Source organism: Hermetia illucens, chromosome 1 (assembly GCF_905115235.1).
Source record: "Hermetia illucens chromosome 1, iHerIll2.2.curated.20191125, whole genome shotgun sequence".
NCBI classification, from domain to species: domain Eukaryota; kingdom Metazoa; phylum Arthropoda; class Insecta; order Diptera; family Stratiomyidae; genus Hermetia; species Hermetia illucens.
Genome location: NC_051849.1, coordinates 171,798,817 through 171,815,482, shown reverse-complemented (window position 1 = coordinate 171,815,482; position 16,666 = coordinate 171,798,817). Strand labels below are relative to the sequence as shown.

The 16,666-nt window shown below is 40.8% G+C and overlaps 1 protein-coding gene across 1 annotated transcript in view; it reads right to left on the bottom strand.

Annotated features, from left to right (window-relative positions):
• Positions 1-4,118: 4,118 nt before the first annotated feature.
• LOC119646696 (inactive hydroxysteroid dehydrogenase-like protein 1) overlaps positions 4,119-16,666 on the bottom strand; it is a 67,051-nt gene continuing 54,503 nt past the window's right edge. Inside the window, exons 2-6 of the mRNA XM_038047260.1 lie at positions 10,636-10,758; positions 10,457-10,567; positions 4,924-5,144; positions 4,593-4,820; positions 4,119-4,372 (exon numbers count right to left, since the gene is read on the bottom strand). Of these exons, the coding sequence (XP_037903188.1) occupies positions 4,256-4,372; positions 4,593-4,820; positions 4,924-5,144; positions 10,457-10,567; positions 10,636-10,758 (800 nt within the window). The 3' untranslated portion in view covers positions 4,119-4,255. The remainder of the gene's footprint in view (positions 4,373-4,592; positions 4,821-4,923; positions 5,145-10,456; positions 10,568-10,635; positions 10,759-16,666) is intronic.

Genomic DNA, 16,666 nt, shown 5'->3' with positions numbered 1-16,666 from the left:
ATGATACGCTGTGTATGAGTTTTTTTTCTGAATATGCCGAACTCGAGTTTGTTGTTGTTTCTTATTATTGATAGGTCCAGAAACGCTATTCGTTGGTCATCTTCCTTTTCCATTTTGGCATGATAGCTCGTTTTTCAATTATTTATTCTATGCTTGTCATGAAAATGGGGGATATCTGATTCCCCATTGCAGCTCGTGAAGTGGTTTTATAAAATTGGTCTCTACAGGTGAAGTAATTCTCAATCATGTAGAGAACTGCTAGTTTTGAGTAGATTTTCGCCTTTTTCCCTCTAGTTAAGTTCCACATATTGTTCCGTTAGCCAATCCTTGAGAAGCCATCTAGACTTCTTTGGTTGGTATGCTAGGATATAAGGGTTTTACAGGTTTTTGTGTGTATTTTCCTACTCTAGTTAATATTGCTCTCTGGTCTGATCCTAGCAGCTGAAGTAACGCATGTTTGAAAAGTTCCGTTCTGTGGGGAAATGTACAGAAGTTAACGCTTAACATAAATATGCATGCAAAGCATCTACTTGAGATTGGGGTTGGCAAAATTGCAAGCGATTTACCATAAATGGCTTTAGCACTTTACTAAATAATTTTTGCGCAATTTTGCCATTAAAAGAAGAACTAATTGATCGCGATGATTGATTACTAGGTGACTTGGTATCATACAAATCTATTGGTATTGCTACGAATGAAGAAAAGGCTGTTGATTATCCGGTTGCATTTTTTCGAACCACTCGGTATGCCCCTGTATTGTTTGAATTTGAAAGTTTGTTCATCGGTAATACTTTTTCGAAATCTCACCAAAACTTCGCAATGGAACGAGATTTCGGTGAAAAAATTAATGCCAAATTTGATCGAAGCAATAATTCTCATTGGCGAACTAAAAGGAGAGATTGTACCGATACCACGCATCACGACAACCCTACACGGAAAACAACTTGTTACGAAGCCACAATAAGAGCCTCGGACTGGACGGATTACACAACGACGAACCCGGCAACGACAAAGGAATAACGACTTGCGCATTTTCTCATGGAACGTGCGCTCCCTGTACAGACCGAATGCTGCTGAGCAGCTAGCTGATACCCTGTCCCAATATAGGGGTGATGTAACAGCGTTACATACAGATGCGTTGGACAGGGACCGGTTTTCTAGAGAAGAGCCACTACACCATATATTATAGTGGCCATCCAGTGAACCATGTGCCCGGAATAGGCTTCTTAGTCAGCCAAAAAATGAAACCTGCTGTTATCGGCTTTGAAAACATAAGCGAACGGCTATGCACTCTGCGCTTGCGAGGCAAATCTAGAAATATAATCCTCATTAACGTTCACGTCCCTACAGAGGACACTGCAGAGTCGGAGAAGGATACCTTCTACGAGGCAGTAGAACGAACCCTCGAAGCCTGTCCCAGATATGATATTAAAATCATACTTGGGGATTTTAACAGCCAAGTAGGGAAGGAGCCCGTATTCAGGCGATACGTTGGCCCCCATAGCTTACACGAAAATACAAATGATAACGGACTGCGGATTATTCAATTAGCAGGGTCATACGAAATGGTTGTAGGAAGTACCTGGTTTGCGTGGAAAGCGGTCCACAAACATACATGGGCATCTCCAGCCAGGACCACTTTCTACCAAATTGACCACGTGTTGATCGAATGCCGCCACCTCTCAGCCTTGATGAATGTCAGAACATATAGGGGGCCCAATATGGTGCTCCGAGCTCGAATAACAACACCACCCAGAATCCCCTCTGATAATCAGGTGTGAGTTAACACTGAAGCCATCCACAACACAGCCCTCCGCGACACCTATAAGAGGGAAATGGATGCCGCAATAACCGCAGTCAACAGAGGACCTGCAGATGAATCATCAACAAATGATCTTCACAACCACTTTAAGATCGTTATCATTGATACGGCCACAAACACAGCGGAGCGGCTGGTTTGACGATGAATGTAAGCTAGCAACGGAACGGAAGAATGCTGCATACCGAGTAATGTTGCATTCTCAAAGAACGCGGGCACGCGCAGAGACTTATCACGAACTCCGGCGAGCGGAGAAGCGACTTCACAGGCGGAAAAAGGAAGCCTGGGAGAATCAACAAGTTTGTGAACTCGAAAAGTACAGGGATTCCGGCCCGGAGGTTTTACCAACAAGTCAGCAGGATGAACCCTTACACACCTCGATGTTCATCCTGCCAAGACAAAGAGGGAAATCGGATTTCCGACAGAATATTGATGGATGGAGTGATGGGTTGAGTACTTTGATGAGCTACTGAACAACCAGAACATCGGCGAGTTGGAGGTCCCGCCAACTGACGACGGACAAATACTGCCACCACCAAGTATAGGAGAAACAATACATCGGCTTAAAAATCATAAGTCGCCAGGAGCCGATGGAATTAGAGCCTAATTCATTAAATATGGAGGCGACCAGTTACACCAAGTGGTACATCAAATTGTGCTCAAGGTATGGCACAGCGAATCAATGCCTGACGATTGGCAACGAGGCATTATCTGTCTCATACATAAAAAGGGAGATAGCATAGAGCCTCATACGCCCGGAACATCATTGGCCCATATCCAAGAGGCTTCACTCCTGGCAAATCAACGACAGATCAGATTTTCTCTCTGCGGCAAACTATGGAAAACTGTTGGAATATGGACAACAGTTGCACCATCTATTCATCGACTTTAAGCCGCCTTTGATAGCATAGCCAGGGTAAAACTGTACACGGCTATGAGAAAATTCGGTATCCCGACGAAATTGATAAGACTGACTAGGCTGACCCTGACCAATGTGCGAGGCCAGATAAAAGCAGCAGGATCACTCTGAAGACCATTCGACATCAACAACGGTCTACAACAGGGGGATGTCCTATCATGCGTCCTTTTTAACCTGGCCCTCGGGAAAGTAATCCGTGATGCTGAGGTAAATGCAATAGGTACGATCCTCTTTAAGTCCATCCAACTACTGACTTATGCTGACGATATCGACATCATGGGAAGAACCACCCGAGACATACAAACTGCCTTCATCCAGATCGAGCAGGCGGATATCGGCGCGAGATCTTGGGCTGCACATCAATGAAGGCAAGACAAAATATATGGTGGCAACGTCAGCACCGAAGACGAATCAACCAACAACATCAAACCGCACTGGTCAAACACAAACACGAGCAAGAATAAGGATAGGAGACTACAACTTTGAGACCGTTGATAATTTCTCCTATCTATGGTCGCAAATCACAACCGATAAAACCTACGATGATGAAATCCGGTTGTTGGCAGCCAACAGAGCCTATTTCAGCTTACAAAAACTGTTCCGCTCGGAACATCTCACCACAGGGTCAAAGCTCTTACTGTACAAAACAATGATCTTGCCAGTCCTTATGTATTCCTCGGAGACTTGGGTTCTTAGCAAGAAGATTGCGAACTCTTGGCCGCGTTCGAGAGAAGAATCCTCGGAAAAATTTTTGGCCCCCTACATGAGGATGGACGATTCCGTAGCCTACACAATGACGAAATGTATGAGCGATACCATGAGCGTCCGGTTGTGGATAAAATCCGGCTCAATAGGTTACGGTGGTCCGGTCACTTAATACGTATGGATGAGAATGATCCAGCCCGGAAAGTCTATAAGGGCAATATCTATGGTAGAAAAAGAAGACGAGGCAGACCCTGCCTAAGATGGAGCGATGGGGTAGGTCAGGACGCCAGACAGCTTTTAGGGATATCGAATTGGTGGACCTCGGCGCAAAACCGGGATGTCTGGAGTTCCTTATTAAGGCAGGCCTAGACCGGATACCGGTTGTTGCGCCGTTGATGATGATGATAATGAATTACATTACATACATATTATATTATAGCATAGTCCAGATTGCGAATTCATTTACCCATGCACCATAAATCAGACAAAAAATATTGTCTGCACTAATATATTAAATTGGACTAATAAAACCCAATGTATTTGATATAAGGTTAGTATTCGAGAGTGGCGGAGCACGCCGGGATCCAATAGTTTAATATAATAATTTATTTGGTTTTGTTAATTCCATCATTTATGAGCTTAGAAGGTATTATATTTTAGAGAAATACAATTATATCCTTAAAAATATTTATTTGGTAATAAATTTTACAAAACTGTTTTCAAATACAATGGCTTAATTTAGTCTTATGAACTAAGCGAATGTACATACATGAAACAAAGGCAGATAACAATATAATTTTATAAACAAAAAATTAGGAAATGGTTTCAATTTGTTCTTGTTCTAAAAAGTACATTTTCCGGAAATGCGCATTCATTTTATGGCCAACTGAAGCTCGAAGCCACGAGGGAACCAACTTGAAAACAGCGTACTGGAAAAATAGTTCAAGTTAATTATATCATTATTAACATTTATCAAAAAAAGAAAAGTCTTGGAATGTAGGAGTTAACTAAATAAATCTTTGTTGAATTGAATAACTTCCAGATTTTAGGGATGTTTACAAGAATTTCAATTCATCGTTCAGAATATTAGTAAGAATTGTAATATTGTGTAAGTGTTGTCACAATTATGGTATTTGAATGTTTACTTACTTGTAGTCCATGACTCCAATAACCTGTTGTTTCATTAGATTTTCCTAATGTGAAAACTGCGGATTTGGTAAAAGACTTCACATCTGGTATTAGGAATCCACCTTTCATAACTTCACTCGAGTATTGATTCATTTTTGTGACAACATACATTGGCGTAACAAGTTGAATGGTAAGTCCATATGGGGCTAATTCATGCTGTAGGGCAAGCGTGAAGCTTTTAACGTAAAGCTATTAAAAGAAGTAAATAAAAGCCGATTATTAGATTATGGTAATTTATGGAGTACGTTGAACTTAAGTGCTGAGTAGCGGTCAATTGTATTTGCTCAGATACCTTACTAGCAGCATAAACAGCCATTAGCGGCAAGGGTTGAAGTTCACTTCCAGATGATATGTTCACGATGGCACCTTTCCCAGTTTTTTTCATTTGAGGTATTATCATGTGACTCATCATTGTACAGGCAGCCATGTTGACGTTAATGAGGTCCCATAATCGCTGTTCTGGTACTTTGCTCAGTTCTTCGGGGTAGTCGTACATGAGACCCACATTATTGACTAGAAGTAAATAAAACAAGATGAATATCAATATGTTACAAGTGATGAGATTATACTAATTCTCGGGAAATCTTTGGGAGTTACAAAAAATGAGTTTCAGATAAGGTAGAGTAGAAATTATAATAACGTCCAAGCGCCTTCCAGAATTTGTATCGTGCGGTGATAATTCTCAAATTTGGCTGGATGTTATTATGAACGGTATAGGTAAAATTGTAATACATAATTAGTTTCAAGACCGCTTTTATAAGAAAGAGATGTGAGAAATCTTTCATATATTTTAAGACATCAGTGGGAAAACTAAATACATATATATATAAGTGAGAAATGTTAGGTCCGATATAAATGACTACTGTTAATCAACTACTGTGACCGAGCGGTATAGTTTGAATTGATAATACCATCTCGCTGAGGAGTTTATAGAGGAAGGGGTGGAGGTCCTCTCTTTTGAAACACAATGAAAACTTGTGGCGGTCACTTCCTTAAAAAGTTACAGCTCAACGAAGTCGGGTTTTTATATCAAAATGGTAAAGTTTGAATTTTTAACTATACTCTGTTAAGAAGAGATAGGGATCAGACATAGAGCGCAAATCTTGAAAAGTTATGGCGCCCTAAGGTGTGGCTATTTTTATGTTATAAACGGTAGGGTTAATTTTGAGCTCCATTTCCCTGGTCAAAAAGGAGGGTATGGAACGAGAGTAAAATTTATTTTATCAACGCCGGCGTTTGTTTTATCAGAGGAGAGGATGAAGAGCCTTTGCGGGAGGAAGAAGATCTACCCTTCTAATAGGGCCCATACACTGTCAAACAAATTGCCCAACGGAGTGATGCGCAACGTTGCGTTGTGCCTTGTATTTCCCATACACTTAGTAAAATTTTGTTAAAACGTTGCAAAAACATAACAAACATTACAAGTTGGAAACGATACGAGAAACATGCCATTAAAATGGTATTGCATCTGGCTGTATTTTTATCGAGCGGGATAGAAGAGTTGGGGGTGGCCCCCCTGTAGCCCCCCTTCTACATTGGGTCGGTAATTACTTTACTAGCTTATTTATGATTCGAAAATAGCCCCTTTTTGAGATGCTGTAACTTTAACAGAAGTGGAAAAGAGAGAGAGAAACAACAGCGGAAGAAGTGATTGGATATGAATCCCGCGCCGGAAAAAAGAGCGGTTTGACAATGAGTGCCAGAAAGGACATACAGGCAAATGCAAGGACGAAGAAAGAAAATTACGAAAATCTCCGACGAGTAGTTAATAATAGCCCCTTTTTGAGATGCTCTAATGTTAACGGAAGTGGAAAAGAGAGATATTTTTTCGCTCTATATATGTTCTTTACACTTAACCCAAACTTTATCATGATGATATCAAAATACCCCCCAGTAGAAGGAGGGAATTCAAAAGGGGACATTTTTTATCACTCCGGAAGGAGGGCTCAAGATTAAAATTCATCGTTAAAAGGGATGGCGACTGTCGCTGTCCTTTAACGGAGTTAAAAAAGAGAACTTTTCTCTTTCTTCTACATATCCTCCCCATTCTGTCCTCCTCAAGAGATGGGCTTGAAAATTCAACTTCGCCATACTGATGTAAAAGAAACACCACTTTGAATGTCCATAACATTTTAAGGACGATGGGGGCATCGAGTTTTGACCGAGTTTAAAGAGAGGGCACCACCCCCTTCCTCCTCCATAAACTTTTCATCCCGTCCGGGGATGAGGTTGAAAATTCTACCTTCACGAGAATCATACTTCAGCAGTCAGCTGAAAAATATCGCACAACGAAGCACAATATGCCCATACACAACGCAACGCGCTGCATAAACGTCTCCGTTCCGCAAAAGATTTCAAACATGTTTGAACTTCGTCAAACATTAGCGCAACGCACACAAACGTGCCCAAACATTAGAAAATTATTGCGCAACAGCATGCGTTGCACAATTTGTTTGATAGTCTATGGGCCTTATAATACTGTTGAAGAATTGTGAGCGTCATTCCCTGTGGAAAGGTTATCGTGTCCCGAAAAGGGGACATTAATAAGCTCGTTGGTGGGGTGTTGTTGGTTGGTGTCGCGACGTACCAGATGGTTACAGAGGAGGGCCGCTCTTTGCCCTCTCACCTCCTCCCACCGCGTGGAGGGTAATAGAGGGGCAAGGAGGCAGACCTCCTGTGTAACCACCCTTGCACATCGCGCTGTTGGTTGTCCTAGCAATAAGCTTATTAATGATATGAAAATAACCTCTTTTCGGAGCGTCGTAGCTTTGTAACAAGTAGTGGCCGGTATGAATTCTTTACAAAGTTAGAAAGATGGATCATTTTCCTTCCTCCTACATGCCCCCTCCCCTTTCGGATAACCTTTACCATGATGATTTCAAAGTAATCTCTATTTTGAAGAACATAACTTTTTAAGGGGTCCGACCGTTACTTTCCCATACCATGAAGATTTTTGAACGCATTTTTGACAACCGTATTCGCGAAATCATTGAAATAACCGTGAATCCAGCCGGATTTGTCAAAAACTGCGGAACTAATGATGAAATACATGCTATGCAGTTACTCATGGAGTAACACCGTTAGAAGCATCGCCGTCTTTACATTGCATTTCTGGATCTAGAGAAAGCGTTTGATCGTGTGCCACACGAACTCATCTGGTATGCTTTACGACAACACGAAGAACTCGCGCACTGGGTTCAATTGCTCTGCCACGATCCGAAAAGTAAAGTTCTAAGTATGGCGAGTGTATCAAAACCGCTTCGTGTCTCTGTTGGTGTTCATCAAGGAAGTACCCTCTCACCACTCCTTTTTATTCTTGTTATGGACACTGTCACATGGGACATCCAACGCCCAGCGCCCTATACACTGCTTTAAGCAGATGATGTTTTCCTAGCATCTAACAGCAAAAATGATCTAGAGTAACTTGTTCCAAAATGGAATGATCGCTTCATGTAACACGGCCTCGAATTGAATCTAAACAAAACTGAATTTTTGGCGACCGATCGTGATCTGCCCAGAATTGAGCGATTTAAATACCTCGGATTAACGCTATCAGCCAATGGAGAACTGCATTATGAAATTGCTTTACGCATTAACGCAACGTGGATGAAGTGGCGTTCCACAACTGGTGTTCTTTGTGATCGACGTATCAAGGAACGTCTCAAATAGAAAATTTACCGCAATGTCATCCGTTCTGTCACCCTCTATGGTTTTGAGTGTCGGCCGACTATAAAAGACAATGAACGGCGTCCTGCGGTAATGGAGTCGATGGTGTTACGTTGGACTAGTGGCGTGACATGTTTTGAACACATCCGAAATGAAGATATCCGCGATCATTATGGGGGTACACCGATCGTGGAAAAATTGCGAGAGGCGTCTTCGATGGTACCAAGATTGGTCTGAACCTCGAAGTCAATGGTAAACGACCAAAAGGCAGGCCGAAACAACAGTGACTTGATATGCTGGATGGGGTTTTGAAAGCCTCAAGATTGCACCCAGATTAGGCATTCGATAGAGCCAAAGGGCGAAACCGATCACGACGAGCCGACCCCGCTTGTAAACGGGATCAAGGCTGAAGCAAAAGAAAGTCATCGTTGTATTTCCGATCCAAGCCTGTTGTATACCAACCGTCGCTCTTCCCCACCTTGACAACCAGTCAGCCTATATCTGTTTTGCGGCGCAGAGGACTAGCCACTCCCTTGTCTGCTGTTTTGCATTGCCCAAGGGAAACTAAAATGAATTGGAGAGTAAAAGTTGATAGTGGGGCTGTAAGTGTTCAATTAGCGTGCATTATCCAGGTATTTGTTGCAGATAGCAATGGCGAATCTGCAAAGTCTATTGAGATGTATATCACCCAACTCCCCGGAAGGCTTCTTTCTGAATGGGATATATATAAATTATGTGCGAATTAGGTATATATAATGTGATTTTTTGAATTCTCCATGGTTAGAGTATCGTTTGGTAAGCACTTTCCATTCATTTATCTCATCTTCTATTGTCTTTGATGTACTTTATGATTGAGACGGATATTAAATGTAAATTGATTTCAATGATAATGTCTTGAGTTTATCCGTATTTATCTTCAATAAATGCTAGACGTGCTAAACTTGAGTTAATCAGCAGAACTAGTATAACAGGTCAGAAAAATAAAGGTCATTAGATTACAATTTTCACATAAAGCTGTTAAATATTCTGGAGGTAATAAACACTTTCTACTGAGCTGCTTAAAGACTTTATCCAAAACTGCAAATTTATCTTTGTTGTTTACTTGGTAATTATTACTTTTACGGGAGATTGAAAGGAAGGATTTCTGGCAACAATTGCAGCCATTGTGTAAATGAGGTATTTTTGTCGGGGCTATTGAGACTGAACATGATCATTCAATTACCAATGAACATATTCTCTAAGCGGCTAAATGCTTTTAATTTAGGTCGACTAATAATTGAATATTTAATCAAATGCATACTCTAAATATGGAACTGTCGAAATTTCAGAATTTAAATACATTTGTATAGATGATGATTCTTTATTTTTCACGAATATGAATTCATAGACTACGTACGTGTTATGAATTGCAATTGTTCGATTTTCCCGAGACCTCCAAGAATTCTTGCTATAATATTGTGCAAATGAACAATGCAAGTTTACCCATAATAGTTTGAACGAGGCATCATCAGTCTTCAATGCCGGAAGGTAATTATAAACGTAATGTTTCATAAAATCACGTTCCGTGTCAATGTCAGATGGAATTATCTTATGGCGTAATGTCTTGGTACTGGATGATATTTCTGCAGATAAGAAGTAAGTGTAGCTTCTTTTGAATAACTGGTTCAGTACACAACGTTAAAAATTGTTATGGGAACGTTGGCACTTACATATAACTGCATACGTACGTTCAGGTGTTGATGGGAAACTACCTTGAGGACAGGTAGAAGGACGTATGTAATTGCCGCTAAAAAGTTATGGAAAAAGTGTTTTAACGACATATCGTTTTGCTGATATCCTTCAAGTACAAAAATAATTAAACAGTGGAATAAAACTTGATTGTTGTAAATTACGACAGTCTTCCAGCAGATACTCCGTGAAGTATCATGGCAACGTCTTGTATGTTCGTAGTTCAGTTCAACAATTCATGTAATCTTCACCAACCATTTTTATGCACATATGGATACCAATCCTGAATTAATGCCCAGGGGTCTACATATAATGTTCACTGTTATTAGCAGAAGCTTAGATCTTGGAGTTACTGTAATACTGTAGCATGTATGGGTACATTTAATAAAATGCTTGTTTTGATAAAGTACATAATTATTATACTATCTTACCTAAGATCCCAACAGGGATTCCCTCTAACTCTCTAGCGATGTGATCGTAAATTGATTTATCCTTACTGAAATCAGCTACAATCCATTTTGTTTTAACTTTATGTTGACTTTCTGAAAAAAAAAAAGGATTTTGATTTCAGCTCATTTATTTACAAACTGCTAACCTAATAACAGCTTACCTAGTTCATTGGCGACATTCACTAACTTCTCCTTATTTCTTGCTATGAGTACAATATTAATTCCTTTCCTAGCTAACTCATGGCAATATTCCTTTCCAATTCCGTCGGTTGAGCCAGTTACAACTGTAATGAAAATTTTGTTTACGTTAAGTTCAAATTATCAGGTTCAAATATGGTAGCTTAATTATAAAATTTAAAAATGTTCTATGTTTTTGGACGTCCAAATACACGTTTTCAACGGGGCTTGATAATTTTGTATATTGCTACATGAGAGAAAAAGTGCTTTACTTAAAGAGGGTCATCCCGTGTGAAGGCCGTTTTTTTGCATTTTTTTGAAAAATTATTTTGGAGGACTGGATAAAAACAGAAACATGATTTTTTCACCATATATTTATTGATATCTCTAGTATATGTGATACATTTTTCAGCTTGCTATCTTAGCTAGTTTTTGGAATACGTGTCAATTTATGCACCCATCTCCAAAAAAAGGTGTTTTCCTGCTGCCACGCTGGAGGGCGCTGTGTTCATCTGATGAAAAGAACTAAACGGCATTTAATGTGGACAATATTCCACGGTCCGCAAACTAGGATAATTAGAAAATATTAAAAGGTAAATTTTTGGTGGGCTTTTAAAGTTAATTTTTTGAATTTTGGTGTTTTTTTACGGCTTTTTTTAAGAATAAAAAAAAACGACCCGTCCGATTGCAATTATCCTAGTTTGCGGACCGTAGAAAAATGTATTAAAGAAGTCGTGAAAATTTCAAAGAATTTGGTTGGATAGATTTTGAGCTATGCTGGCAGCCGATTTTCAAGATGTAGTTTCCAGAAAAACGCATTTGAAAATTAAAATGTGATTATCAACAGTAAAATTTTAACTCATCATTAATCTGCTATACCTGGTCCATAGAGAGCACCCTCCGTTTCTTCAAAAAAGTCTTGTAAGACCGATTGTTGCTCCCTGGTTTCAATTCTGGTTCTTTTAGCGAGGTCAGTCGATCGTCGTTCGGGCCGCCAAATTCGCGCATCATTACGGCGGTCGACATAAACCTGACATATGTGACGAACTTGACATCCCATTGTCACTAGGATTTTGAAAATGCCAATGAATCCTTCATTGAAAATAATTACAGTCAGAAAAGTGGCTATTTTTCTGACCTTGGCCCCAGAATGAAGGTGTTTAGGAGCGAAAGTCCAGATCAATGCATTTAACGACTCATTGTTATTCTGGGTCTCTGCTCCTAAACATCTGTTCAAGAGATTATCTCGTGGCAAATCTTCGTAGATTGGTTTGATGACTGTTTGAACTTCTTCAGTCAAAGTTGCCTTCTCTTGGTGGAAGCTATCCAGTTCTCCTTTAGCTTCCGCTTTGCGCCATTTGCACCAACTGTCCTCGCCTGCTCGACAATTCTGATGTTGAGGATTTTCGTCTGTAGAATATTTATGGAAGAAAGTTGCCCAAATTTCTTGCTTCATTCCTTCTATCGAATTTGCGTGTCGACGAATAGCCAGCCCAAAAAATGTAGTGAGGTCGTTAATAACCTTATCAGTAAGTTTTCCAGCCCTTTTTCCACCAATGCCTTTGTGATTCTTCTTTGCATTTCTATGCCGCGTTCCCATTCTTTTCTCGACATGTCCTACGTATTCCTTTTTTACTACTACGTATATTTTATTATTTGCAGAAATTTGCAGAAATACCGGAGAAAAGTCCAGCAAAATCCAATATACAATATACAAAACTTGTCGCAATTGGAACATCCATGTTCATGTTTGCTAAAAGTTTCTTTGCTGATGTTGATGCGAAGTCCTTTTTCTTCTCTGATAAGTATCGATTCCCATGAAATACTCGCTTTCTAGCGCGGGTATGACGTTGAACGTTAAAGCGATCTCCATTCATACGATCCATTTAAAAAAATCACTGAACACACAAACAGCACAATACTTATAACAAAATATAACTGAGTATAGCTTGAAAGCCTTTCAGTGCTCACTCTAGACTGGATTATCCTTTTTATTCCAAACAGCAAACAAGTTTAGACAATTGATTGGTTTTCCATATTTTTATATTTATACCTGTGTTCGAATTTATAAGGCTCAGGTAAAAAACTAACAGGTAAAAAAAAATTCGATGCTCTTTCTCATCGAGTACTCTAGCCGCGACTACAAACTCCTTACCTGTTTAACACTGTAATTTCTGAACGACTCGGAATATCGGAAAATCCCTTTGCCCACATATTCTCCACTATATATAGATACAATTCATGTAAAAAAAAATCGATTTCTCCAACCCGACACACGGGATGACCCCCTTAAAGCATTGAAACCTAGGGTAGATATGTATAGAGCGAAGTAACTTACTTCGGTCATGCTACTCCCTGGGCAGAGGTGAGGCAGCGTCTGAGGAGTTGCCTCTGCTCTGGACGAAACCGTCAGCCAAGATTTTTTCTTCTTTTCTTTTGGAACTTGGGTGTTTAACCAAAAAAGTGGAGTCCGTGGACCACAACAGAGGGAAGGAAGTTGCTTCCTGTCATCAAATCAAGTCCGCATCCAACTTAGGACTCTCAGTTTCCAGAAGTTTCGGGCTTCTAAGAATGACGCCGACCTTGCCCACTTTAAGGCTATACACTCTACTGTGAAGTCAATGGTCAGAAAAGCGCGTAAAAGGTACTTATTGAACGTCGAAGCCGCCCTTGTCCGCGGTAATTGAAAACCCTTTTGGTCTAACGCTCGCGGATCTCGTAATCCAACTCAATCTTTCCCTTCTTCTATCAGTTTCGCTGACTCCACTGTCAACTCCTCACAACAGTCCTGCGACCTTCTCTACACCTACTTCTCTTCAGTGTTTTCTCCCTAGAGCCCTCCACCCTCTACACCTTTCAAAATTGCAGACTCCTCCGAATCTCTAGCCATTCCTCTCCTTACGCCTTTTTTTGTTTGAGTTTCTCATTGGTAATCTTGACCCCAATGTCGGACCTGGCGCCAATGGGCTTCCTAATCTCATTCTCCTTAACTGTAGAAAACACATTTCCCTCTCCCTGAGTATAATCTACAACAAAAGTCTAGATGAATGCTACTTTCCCCGTCTTTGGAAAGAGGCCCTTATCATTCCTATCCTCAAGAGCGGAGACCCTTTCTTTGCTGTGAACTACCGCCCCATTTCTCTTCCCTCCTCTTGCTCCAAAATCCTGGAAAGATACGTCAACGACTGGTTGACCGCGCACTTCGGTCACCACAAAGTCAAAGAGTCAAAGAGCAGCATGGTTTCGTGAAACATAGATCAACGGCTTCAAATCTTCTGGTCTTTACCAACTTTGTTGCTAAATGCTTGAAATCACGACAGGAGGTACATGCCATTTATACTGATTTCTCCATAGCCTTTGATACCGTTGACCATAACATTCTACTCTCTAAACTTTCATTACTAGACTTCCCTCCCTCAGTCATCTCTTGGCTCTCCTCCTATCGCTCATATCGTTCCTGCAAAGTTCCTTTTCATGGTCACTCATCTGGTTCCTTCTCTTCTTCCTCTGGTGTTCCCCAAGGCTCTATACTTGGTCCCCTACTCTTCCTGTTTTTTATCAATGACCTCGCCTCCATCCTCACCTGCCCGTATTTGCCTTACGCAGACGACCTTAAATTGTTTGCCTCTGTTTCGTTTTCATGGGACTGTGCTCTCTTACAGTCCAAACTTGATAATTTAGTCCGTTGGTGTTCGGTCAACAAGCTAATACTGAATGTCAACAAGTGCCACTGGATGCGATATTCCCTTAAACCCCCCCTCCCCAACATCCCCAACCTCTTTCCCTACTGACCTTCTTCAAAGACCTGGGTGTAATATTCGACAATAAACTTCGGTTCAATTCCCACTTTCGGGACATCATCAATAGAGCTTCTAAAATGTCTGGTTTTATCCTACGTTATTCCTCCGACTTTACCTAAATCCAGCCCTCCTTAACACTCTTCAATTCCCTTGTCAGAAATATCCCTGAATATTGCTGTGTCTGGTCCCACTACCGCATCCGTGACTGCCGCGCTCTTGAATCTGTACAACGCAAAGTCACCCGGACCCTCTTTTACAAAAAGAACCTTCCATGGGTTGATTATCAGTCACGACTCCGCACCCTCAATCTCCCCTCCCTATAGCAACGCCGTATCTTCCTTGATATGTGTACTCTTTTCAAACTCTGCAATTGTCTGATGGACTGTTCCGACAACTCGGATATTACTTCCCGTATCGCCTCGTCTCATAACACACGTACTGCGGACATTTTTGATGTACCCTTCGCGGAGCTCGAGATTTACTTTCACTCTCCGATCCCGAGGCTTTGCCGGTCCTACAATGCCCTACAGCTTGGGTCCTTTGACTCTATTTCGCTCTCTAGCTTTAAGCGTAAAATAAGCCATTCGCTTTCTCCCCCCTCTTAGGAAAATATGCAATAAGGAATTTCCTTAAATAAATAAACAAAAATTTACTTCGCCTTTTACTTACTCCACATCAAAAAGTAAGATTTAAAGAACAAACAGCTGACACAAAGCCGTTTTCCTGTTAGGGTTGCAAATGGTTGCGAGGATATACAGACCATTTCGAGCTTTCAATTGCAGGATATCCTTTCTTCAGCGTTCTCGATCCATCGATCGCGTTCTCCAATTAGGACATCCGAGCAGTGGTGCGCTGCCTTTGTCAGCAGAATCTTCCCAGTGCTTTCGCGGTTTTCCCACCGTCCTTCTGTTCTTCCTTCGAATACCCTTTTAAAAATTTCTCGCCAGTATCTCAATTTTCATAATCTTTTAAACTTAAGGGCAGTCAAATAATTGATCCAACTCATGGTTGTATCTGATTCGCCATTCGTTTAGCTTCTATTATTCTTATCATTACTACTCGAAACAATTGACCAGTTTTTCGAAAGTTTGAGTAAGGATCCATATTTCACAGCAGAAGGACACAGTATGCAGCTGGCTCTTAAAATCGTCAGAACAGAGTAGAAGGCTCTGTTCGTGAGCTGAGTTCGGTGTTTTATTTCGTCTACTTCATTTCCATCTATCATACTCGTAAGTTATAATCACTTACAAGTTTTACTCGTCAATCATTATATTTTGTCTCTTGCGCGTCCTTTTTCGTTTTTGCGTCATATTTGTTGTTTTGTTTTCATTAATTCCTAGGCTAACTAGTCTTTGTTGATTTGGCAGGACTTTATGGAGCAACGGGCTTTTTTTGTTCATAAGCAACTTTCGTATAAGCTGCTCCAGATTAAACAGTACTGGGGTCAGCCCATCCCCTCCTTTAATTCGACGTTTGTTTCAAACGCCTGTCAGGCTATTTTTGGCTTTCACCTGCGTTGTTGTATAAGACATTGGCTTTCTGGCAAGGCTTGCCACCTTTTAGAGGAATTCCCGAGTGAAGCCTTACTTTAAACAGTTGTCAATACGGCCGAGTGCCCGCCGCAAGAGATCGTAAATAATTGGTCAATTGTTGACCTCCCAGTCTGAAAACCTCATTGGTATTCACCAAACGTCATATCGGTGTACAGTCTTCCCTTTAGTATTTTCTAGAAGATTTTAGAAGACGTACGAAGTAGTAGTAGTAGTGGAACGCCTTTATGATTTTCGCATGTCAAGTTCTCACCCTTTTGGAGGATTGGCAACATCATACATTTTGACTACTTTTGCGGAATCTGTTCTTGATTCCAGAAGGAAAGAACCTAATTAACGCTAGCTTTCGTGGCTCATGGAACTAGATGGCCATAAAATGCTCGTTCACATCCTAAACAAACGAGAAATCCTCGCCAGCAGCCTAAACTAATAGGTCTGGCCAGTTGGCCGAATTATTTTTCCGTTGATCAACCATTCATGGGGTCAATAAATGCCTCCCCCCTCCCGATTCAACGATCCATCCAATGTATTGGTGTTAGCGGCAGTGACCTGCTCAGAACTGAGCGATTTAAATATCTCGAGTCAATGCTATCAGCCAATGGAGAACTGTGTAATGAAATTGCTTCCCGTATTAACGCAACTTGGATGAAGTGGCGTTCCACAAC